General features: G+C 37.9%; 1 protein-coding gene across 1 annotated transcript; it reads right to left on the bottom strand.

The window, feature by feature from the left end:
• Nucleotides 1-672: 672 nt before the first annotated feature.
• LOC132599690 (uncharacterized) lies at nucleotides 673-8,812 on the bottom strand. Its single transcript, XM_060312966.1, has 6 exons — nucleotides 8,768-8,812; nucleotides 8,440-8,537; nucleotides 7,656-8,175; nucleotides 3,334-3,612; nucleotides 3,140-3,250; nucleotides 673-1,267 (listed from the first exon to the last, which is right to left on the bottom strand). The coding sequence occupies exons 1-6, from the start codon at nucleotides 8,810-8,812 to the stop codon at nucleotides 800-802; spliced, it is 1,521 nt and encodes a 506-aa protein (XP_060168949.1). The 3' UTR covers nucleotides 673-799.
• Between the last annotated feature and the right edge of the window lie 724 nt (nucleotides 8,813-9,536).

The following is a 9,536-nucleotide window of genomic DNA, read 5'->3' as shown; positions in this document are numbered from 1 at the left end:
TAGGGAATTTACCGAGGGACGTCCATCGATAAACAGGATTTACCGAGGGACGTCCATCGATAAACAGGATTTATCGAGGGATACCATCGGTACTAAGCTCGTAGGGAATTTGACCCTTGGTAAATAATACCGAGGGACACTCTCGGCAAATACCGATGGAGACCCTCACACATCCCTCGGTACTTCCCTTCCATCATATTCAAGCAAAATTAAATATACCGAGGGACGACTCTCGATACTTAAAAAATATATATAATATTGATATATCATTTACTGAGGGACAGCAATCGGTATATTAATTTTAATCAAATTAAATTTTTAAATACACCGAGGGACAACCCTCGATAAATATAAATATTTAACAATTAGATTTTTCATTTTACTGAGGAATGTCCATCGGTAAGCTAAATGAAAAGCACTTTGATATTTGAAAAATAACGAGGGACGTCCCTCAGTCACCTGAAAATCTGAGATTTACAATTACACATGTTACCGAGGGACTGTATCGGTAAGTCCCTCAATATTTCTGGTAATATTTTGGCAAGCATTGCCTATTTTTCACTGTAGCAGCTGTTGTAAAAAACATTTCAGTAGCTGATTCAATAAGAATCAGAAACGCATCCAACAACAGCCATCAAAACAATAATAAAAACTCATCAAAATAATTCAAACATTAAAATTAAGCCAACAAAAAACGTACGAATCCAACCAACGTCAACGTTATCCAAACATATACCATCCCACTAGACTTCAAACAATCCAAAATAACATAAGTTAGAACAAAAATAACAACGGACACCTAATACTCCATTTCAGCCTCTCCATGCTCCTGATCGTCCTCATCCTCTACATCCTCACCATCATCATGATCGGGACTCGAGGGCGGAGAGCGAGGCAACTTGATGAGGTTACACACCTGATTCTTGAGTTCTTTGACATCTGACTCAAGATTTATCCTACGTCGCTCCTCCTCCAACCTTTTCTTACGTTCCTCCTCATAATTTCTAGCAAGTTCCCGAAGTTCGTGTCGCATCTCCTCAAGCTGCTCATTTGACACAGTGGCAGAACTTCCTATACCTTGCAATCCACACTGGAGGCGGTGAAAGTTCTTCTCGGAGCAAAGGTCGTATGCTCTTCCCTTATTCACGCCGCCGACCACGTCCAACCAACAGGAGATAGTTTGTTCCTCCGATGGCATGATTGTATTGCCTTGATCATCGGTCGACTGACTCCTAGTGAGCTCCTCCATCGCTTGATTATACCGATTCTACATAAAAAGTAAACTTTAGTATATAAATAAACAGTATGCCAAAATGGATCTTTATACTTTACATTGCAATACAGGGAAAAATATACACAAGAGATAGGCTTCATATTTGGGGTATGATTGATCATATGACCTGCCCATTATGTGAAGTAACTGATGAGATCATGGACCATTTATTTTTCTAATGTCTGTACTCAAAAGTTATTTGGAGTAAGCTACTGGAATGGCAAGGATATCATAGGAATGTCTTACCATGGACTGAGGAAAAGCTATGGATAACATGCTATGCTAATGGCTGGGACCATATATTTCATCTGGCAAGAGAGAAATCATCATGCATTCTAACAGAAACAAAGGAGAGCAGAAATGCTGATTAGATTAATAGTACAGGAGACTGTGTAGAGGATGGCCGAAATCGAAACTAGCTGCTAGACTTAGTCAGTTAAATTTCTATCCGTAAGATAATGTCAAGAGAGGAAATGTTGTTTGATGTTGCTGTCACTGATAACTTGGGACTCTGTCCAAGCATTAGCTTTTTCTGCGCCTCATTGCTCTTGGTAATAAAATGGCTCCATCGTTTACCAAAATAAAATAAACAATATAAAATAAATTCTGAAAAGGGAAAACAAAAAATACAAGATAAGATTCACACCAATACCTTAGGATATGCTCACTCTAAATTCTTTTTGACTTACTTGGTTAGTCCATTCTACACTAGGAAGAAAAACTGATCTTATTTGGTGATATCTAAAATAGATGTTAGAATATAAAACTGGCAAGGAAAATGCTCTCATATGGAGGTAGAGAAGTTATGATCAAATCAATCCTTTACTCTATTCCTATCCATCTATTGCCAGTGGCTGAACTTCCTAAAACTATCATTTTCCTCATTGTAAAATTTAGTGCTAGTTTTTTCTGGGGTGAAGATCAAGTAAGGAAAAAATATCATTGGAAAGCTTGATATGGTCTTTGCGTCCTACAAAGGAAGGAGGGGCTGGTTTTAGATCCATACAGGATATCAGCATAGATGTTAAAGCTAAGGTTTGGTGGAATTTCATAATCAAATCTTCTCTGCTTAATCAATTTCTTAAAGCTAAGTACTGTATTAGTGTTCATTCAGTTGAGAAAAATTGGAGGCCAGGACAATCTCATATTTGAAAAAGGAAGATGGATACTAAAAATCTTCCTCGTTAATCAAATGGAAAATGCTTTTGCATATTACATGTTAAGCTACCGAAGATAACGTTTTACAACTCTCCTTGGCCAATACATAAATAATAATGTGATAGGTAAGATTAACCTCTACTTTTCTCTGTTACAGGTCTAGCAACAACAAAAAACTACTGTGTAATATTATAGCAGTAAACAGATATCAGTAAAAATACTCAAATTGCCTTGTGTCTAACTGCTAATATATCAGACTTCTAAGGAAGTTCTGATTTTATAAGCCTGAATGCAGTGATCTCCATTTTGTGTCCATAGAATAAACCAAAGTGGAAAACAAAAACTGCTGCTACTAACAAATGAGACATAAAATGCTTACGACTATCTTTCTAAACTAAACTATACTTCCAACAAACACAACTAATAGAAAGCTCTACCATATTTTACATTACTTGAATATTTTAGTGTATTTGACAAAAGACTAAGCTTTGTCGATGATATCAGGCATTAAGTGCTTTTCTTAACTTACATACTGACATTGACATTGACAATCCATAATAATTCATAATGAAACACATTTTATAGTTCATGAATAAGCACTAAATGTTTTATTTGCAGTATTTAAGTGATCAGGTGTCTTATGTCTTACCAATAACCATAAAAACAATATTACTAGTCAAATATATTTCACATAATTTTAGAGCTTACATAGGTATCCTCTGCCCGTGGCTTGACCCAAACTTCTTTTCCGTCTTCAATTTTCGTATGTGTCTTCTTCCATACCTCATGACGATTGGGTGGTCTACCAAGAGTAACTTGCTGCAAATGAAATAAACAAAGTTAATGTTTTTTGTTATTATTTGTAATTGTATTTGCTATCATCCAAATGGTTAAACAATTACCAATTTCCTCCTAACAGTCCCCATGGACACTAAACCACAAGTGTGCAATGAGCCACCCTTCTCAGACTTTCGAGCTGCCTTTGTTTGGGCGCTCTTCTTTTGAAACTCCGGCGTAGCCCAGTATTGATTAAGCTCCTCCCAGTAATTTGTCCCAAGCCAGCCAGGTTTTTGACCTTTTTTCCGAGCTTCGGAAAAAATGTTTGACAACCGAGAACTCACCTTCTTTGTAAAATTACTTCTAATAACACTATCCTCGACAGGGTTCCATGTACACTTTTTCTGCAAACAAATATGTAACAAACATCAGAGAAACAGATGTCCGGAAGTGCCTACACAAAGAACACAAAATTAGACGATGAAATCTGTATGATCTCTGTAATTAAGTATTAAAGATCATCCTGTCAGGTTGATCTGATTTTGATGAGTAGATAACACTATGAAAATCACAGTAACCTGATACGTTCATTTTCTATTTTCCCAAGTTCAGTGTAATTCTCATTCAGACACGAATCCGATAGTCTTTGTCGACAGCACATCACATTAGAATCTACAGCAAACTCTTAATACTTGTTGCTAAGATCATCAACAACTTGCTGGGTTCAGATTTTCTAATAAGCAATCTGTTTACATAGAAGTAGTGTCTAGTTTGGAAAACTCGGTCACAGTTTAAACATGAAAGATTTCCCTTTTGCTGTGATTTTTCTTTATCAACTCTACCAAATACATACCATAAACTCATTAAGGATCGCTTGCTGCGTATGACACGGCACTTCACCACACGGTAAGTCATGTTCAGTTTTATTCTTCCTGAATGCATTTCTCATACTCCTAAACTCATGATCCATTGGTAAGAACTGACGGTGACAATCAAACCATGAATTCTTGCCCCTGTGTTTTAAAGTGAACGATTTAGTGTTTTCCATACAACAAGGACAAGCTAATTTGCCAGCAGTCATCCACCCTGACAACATTCCATAGGCAGGGAAATCATTAATAGTCCACATAAGAGCAGCACGCATGTTGAAGTTTTGTTTGGTTGATATGTCGTATGTTAAAACACCTTCGTGCCACAAACTCTGTAACTCGTGAATCAAAAGGCTGCAAATATATATCAATCAAACTTTTTGGATTACGTGGACCCGGGACAATGCAAGTTAGGAACAAATATGGACTTGTCATACACATCTCAGGTGGAAGATTATACGATGTGACAAAGACTGGCCAACATGAATATGGTGCAGCTGAGACAGAAAATGGTGTGAATCCATCAGCACACAAACCCAATCGAATATTCCTTGGTTCATTAGCAAAATCCGGAAACTTTCTATCGAAATGCTTCCATGCTTTTCCATCTGATGGATGACACAATACACCGGGTGGCCTTCTATTTTCATAGTGCCATCTCATATGAGGAGCAGAATGCCACGACCCAACCCCGTGGGCCGCAACTAGTGTCCGTGCTGGACACCCGTACGTACCCAATAACCCAAACTAGCATATAAACAGAATATACAGATATAAACGTCGAAAGTCATTACTAATTATCGCAGATAAACAGATATAACGCGTGGAAGCCGATAAGGCTATCATAAGACATAACAACCCAAAACATATACACAACCCACATGTATGTCTACAGACCTCTACGAATAACAACAGAAACATAAGACGGGACAGGGCCCCGTCATACCCCTGAATAACATATACATATGTACAATAGAAAAGTATGTACCAAAATGTAAGCTCCGGACAAAGGAGCACTCCAAGATAGCAGAATAAGATCCTAAGTGGGCGGATCAGCAAATCGAGCGTCTATACCTGCGCGGCATGAAACGCAGCCCCCGAAGAAAGGGGGTCAGTACGGAAAATGTACTGAATATGTAAAGCATGGAATATGGTAACCGGAACAGAAAGTACAGAAAAATAAGTGTAACGTCCAGAATATCAGAATGCATATTTACAAAACGTAACCAATGCATGCAAAACATATGCCATATCCGGCCCCGTTAGGGGACTCGGTGAACAGAACGTGGTCGCCACCCCGACACTGGCGCCACAACACATCATACTCCAGAGTAGGAAATAGCTCTGTAACATATCATATCATATCAGATGGCCATAACATATCGTATCATATCATATCAGAATATTTGTACATGGCACAGCATACTCCACAACCCATGTACATGTATACCTGCCCCCTCACATCGAGGCACGGCGAACAATGCAGTGGAATACGCTTGACAACATATCCTGGCCCGGGCTCAGTGAAGGAAACATTGAGACATCCACGAGTGGAGTAGTGAGAAACTAAATGCAATGTAAAACAAAATACATTTACAAAGACTCAATGGAATATCTCGACAACAAATCTTAATAATGAAATCGCACGATAATCACAGTGCGTGTATTTCGTATATCACAATAGGTTACATAAAAATAATCTTTCTAGGGTCGTTTCCATGTTCCAAAATAGTTTATAAGACTCAACGGAATATTTACAACAATTGTCATTTAGTAGTTAGAAGAGTAGTTAAAACGTTCCCTTTGAAATCGCTCGAAAATAAGTCAATACATAATAGGAGAGGAATCGGGAATAGTGGGCCCACCTCGGGTCAATTGAGGTGGTGGGCTCAAATTATGTACATTAAGCTTATAGAGTCATCTATGAAGGTCTTAGAGCAAATCTATAACCTTTTGGCAAATTATAGAAGCTTACACAATTTCTTCAACAAAACATGAAATGTAGGATTCAATTCTATTGAATGACAAAGGGCATTTTCAAACTCGGATTCCTAGGAGTAGAGTCGTCCCCGAGGCTCGTATCCAAGCCTATCACATCTAAGACATGCCAAGAGAAGGAAAGGTAAAGCTTTACACACCTTAGTTGCTCTTTACGCCTCTCCAAACTCAAATCCCGCTTCCTCCAAAATCTACAATTGGTCACATTTACCAAATATTAATTATTAGGCTCTAGGAATTCAATCTTAGCCCATACTTGTCTACAGAAATTTGGGCAGCATCTCCCCTATACATACAACATCCCCGAGATTTAACTCGGCCCAAATGTCAACAACCATACCAACAACAACATCAACAACACCAACAATCAAAGTAAAACGCATATTAACATAAATAGTCTTCTTTCCTATATAATGCGACAACTTCCAATCTAACTTCGCATTTCCAACCAATATCAATGTTTTCACATTCATTACTAATCAAGATCATTCCAATTCAATTCGGGAGCATTTCATATTATTCTACATAATATTTACAAAATATACCAAAATTTCTACCACAACCATAATTCATCCGAAACCTCTAATTTTCGACATAAATATTCATAACACATTTTCGTCTCCTCATTTCATTAACAATAATCATAATTTACACCTTAACAATTTATTTTCATAATTATATAAATTTCCCATAAATCCACAAATCTTCCTACAACACTTAACAACTACTTTTCTTACAAATTTTTGGCTAACATTCCTCTACTTACTCCACAAAGCCACTACAACCCAATTAACATAACAAAGAAAATTTTAATCATCCCCCTCCATCACACCATTTTCGGCCATACACACCCACATACCTATAACACACAATTTTCATACTTTACATTCCTTTCCATATTCTACAACACATATATATTTCTTCCAAGATAAAATGAGTAAAATCTTACCTTTTTCTTCTTAGCTTCTTCACTTGTCCAAAGTGTTAAATCGACGAAACAAACGGCCTATCTTCCGAAACAACTACACCACGTTGTAGAGGGTCCTTGAATTAGTAGGAATATCACAAGAAAATAATTTTAGGAGCAAGATTTCAAAGAGCTAAAATTCCATGGTCATGGCCGAAAGTTGGGGTGGTCTTTATGTTCTACAAGTTTCTTGATTTTTCCACAAGTTAAAAATGACTTAGTCATCTTTTAATACTACAAATTAGACCCCCCCCCCCCCCCCGTGGGCTTGGGCCATCATACTATGGCCGGCCACCCCCAACAATTTGAGCCTTGTTTTTTTTTTTTTTTTTTTTTTGCTCTTTCTAGCCCATATAATTATGGGCCCTATTTTGTAATTCCCGAAACTAATTTCCGAATTTCCCAATTTTGCCCCTAGCCTTCCTCGATATTTTCACATTAATATTTCATGATCAACACACATATTTTAATTAAAATCAACACATGACCTTATTTCTTACAAGTCAAAATTATTTCGAATTTTCCGAATATGCAAAAATACGGGGTATAACACAGAACTCAGTGATGCATACAACCTCTTTAACCTTGGTATAAGAGGTAAATAATGCATCACCTTAACTGCAACCCTATTACCGCTGGCAAGCTGTTTAAAACGAGATATTCCACAAACTTTGCAATTCTCTAAATCTGCATTATCCCTATAATACAACATGCAACCTTTTTCACAACAATCAATTTTCATAGACGAGAGACCTAATTTGGAAACCAATTTTTTTGCTTTATAGTAATCATCGGGTATGTCTAAGTTCGGATTAAGTTCTTTCATAAGCTCAATCATAGCGTTCATGCCCGCTATAGAAATATTCGCATCCGATTTAATACTTAGCAATCTAACGGCAACAGACAATGCAGAATGTGACATGCCTTCGCAAAATGGACGACTAGCAGACTCTAATTGTGCATAAAAACGTTGTGCCTCTTCATTGGGAGGTTGATCAACATGTTGTTGGTTGTTACCCTCATTGTACATCCCAAGAGCATCCATAACCATTTCATGCAATCTAGGATCTTCACTACTTTCACCAGCAACAAAATTATGATTGCAAATATTACTGGCACTACCCTCAATGGTCCTTCATACAGAATGTCTTCAATCCCTAAATTTCCCTCAGGATCTTATCACTTTAATCATGAACTGCATAAGTACCACCACCACTGCGATTTTGGTTAATGGACAGCCTACTAACTACTTTGAACCTTCTAGAGGAATCAGACAGGGAGACACCCTCTCACATTACTTATTTATCATATGCATGCAAGCCCTCACCAGAAGAATAGACCATGAAACAAATATTGGAAATTGGGACCCTATCAAGATTAGCCAAAGTGGACCATACCTATCCCATCTCCTATTTGCAGATGAATTAGTATTGTTTGCAGAAGCAAACACCAAATCATCCCATGCTATCATTAGCACCTTTAATGCACTCTCTACCTATTTGGGCCAACAAATAAACTTCTCCCAATCCAAAGTCCTTTTTTCAAGAAATGTAACTCCTGAGGAAATATCCAACCTCTCCAGATTACTAAATATAAGAACCTCTACTAACTTTGGAAAATGCTTAGGATTCCCAATCACAAAACTTCAGCCTAAAGCCCCTGACTACCAATTCATCCTAGATAGAATGAACACTCCACTAAAGGGTGGAAGGCCAAAATGCTTACCATAGCAGGTAGATGCACTCTGGCACAATTGATCCTAAACGCCATCGCAGTCCATACAATGCAACTCAACCTCCTTCCAGTTTCAACTAGGAATCACATAGATCGTATTCAGCGAGATTTCATCTGGGGATCCACTACCGACAAAAGGAAAGTCCACCTAGTTAACTGGGAACAGGTTACACAACCCAAGAGGGAGGGGAACTAGGACTTAGTACTGCAACTGGAAAAAACATTTCGTTGCTAACACGTCTAACCTGAAAACTTCATAAGAACCAAAACAACCAACACCAAAACTTCAAAGGCTAGACCATGATACCACTAGTAAAAATAGTGATTCTTACATTTGGAAATGTCTTATCAAGACAAAAGATATAATCACCAAAGGTAGCGCTTGGTCTGTTGGGCAAGGAGACCATATAAGTCTGTGGAAGGATAGATGGACCCCCACACACCATACACTTAGGGAACTTCTTACAGGTCCACTAATTGCTCACGAGGAACACCTACAACTCAACTCTGTCATTCATAACCACCCTTGGAACTTCGATATACTCTCTTTCAAAATACCACCCGAAATACTATCAACCTTAAACCAAATGTATATCCCTTTCAGTACAACAAACCAGGACATCCTCTACTGGATAAATTCTCCTATGGGGAAATTCCATACTAGAGACGCCTACAAACTCCATCAAACCCTATTCGGCACTAATCCTACTGCGGACAGATCCAATTTCTCTTGGATATGGAAAACAGAAACTCTCAATAA

This window comes from Lycium barbarum, chromosome 6 (genome assembly GCF_019175385.1).
Source record: "Lycium barbarum isolate Lr01 chromosome 6, ASM1917538v2, whole genome shotgun sequence".
NCBI lineage: Eukaryota > Viridiplantae > Streptophyta > Magnoliopsida > Solanales > Solanaceae > Lycium > Lycium barbarum.
The sequence above is the reverse complement of the archived record's forward strand: the minus strand, read 5'-3'. Positions and strand labels throughout refer to the sequence as shown.

Coding starts and splice junctions, on each gene's coding strand:
- LOC132599690 (XM_060312966.1), bottom strand. CDS start 8,812: ATGGCGTTTAGGATCAATTGTGCCAGAGTGCATCTACCTGCTATG. Junction 8,176..8,439: donor GCAAATAGGAGATGGGATAG/GTATGGTCCACT, acceptor TTCTGTATGAAG/GACCATTGAGGGTAGTGCCA. Junction 1,268..3,139: donor CACGGGCAGAGGATACCTAT/GTAAGCTCTAAA, acceptor CTTTTTATGTAG/AATCGGTATAATCAAGCGAT.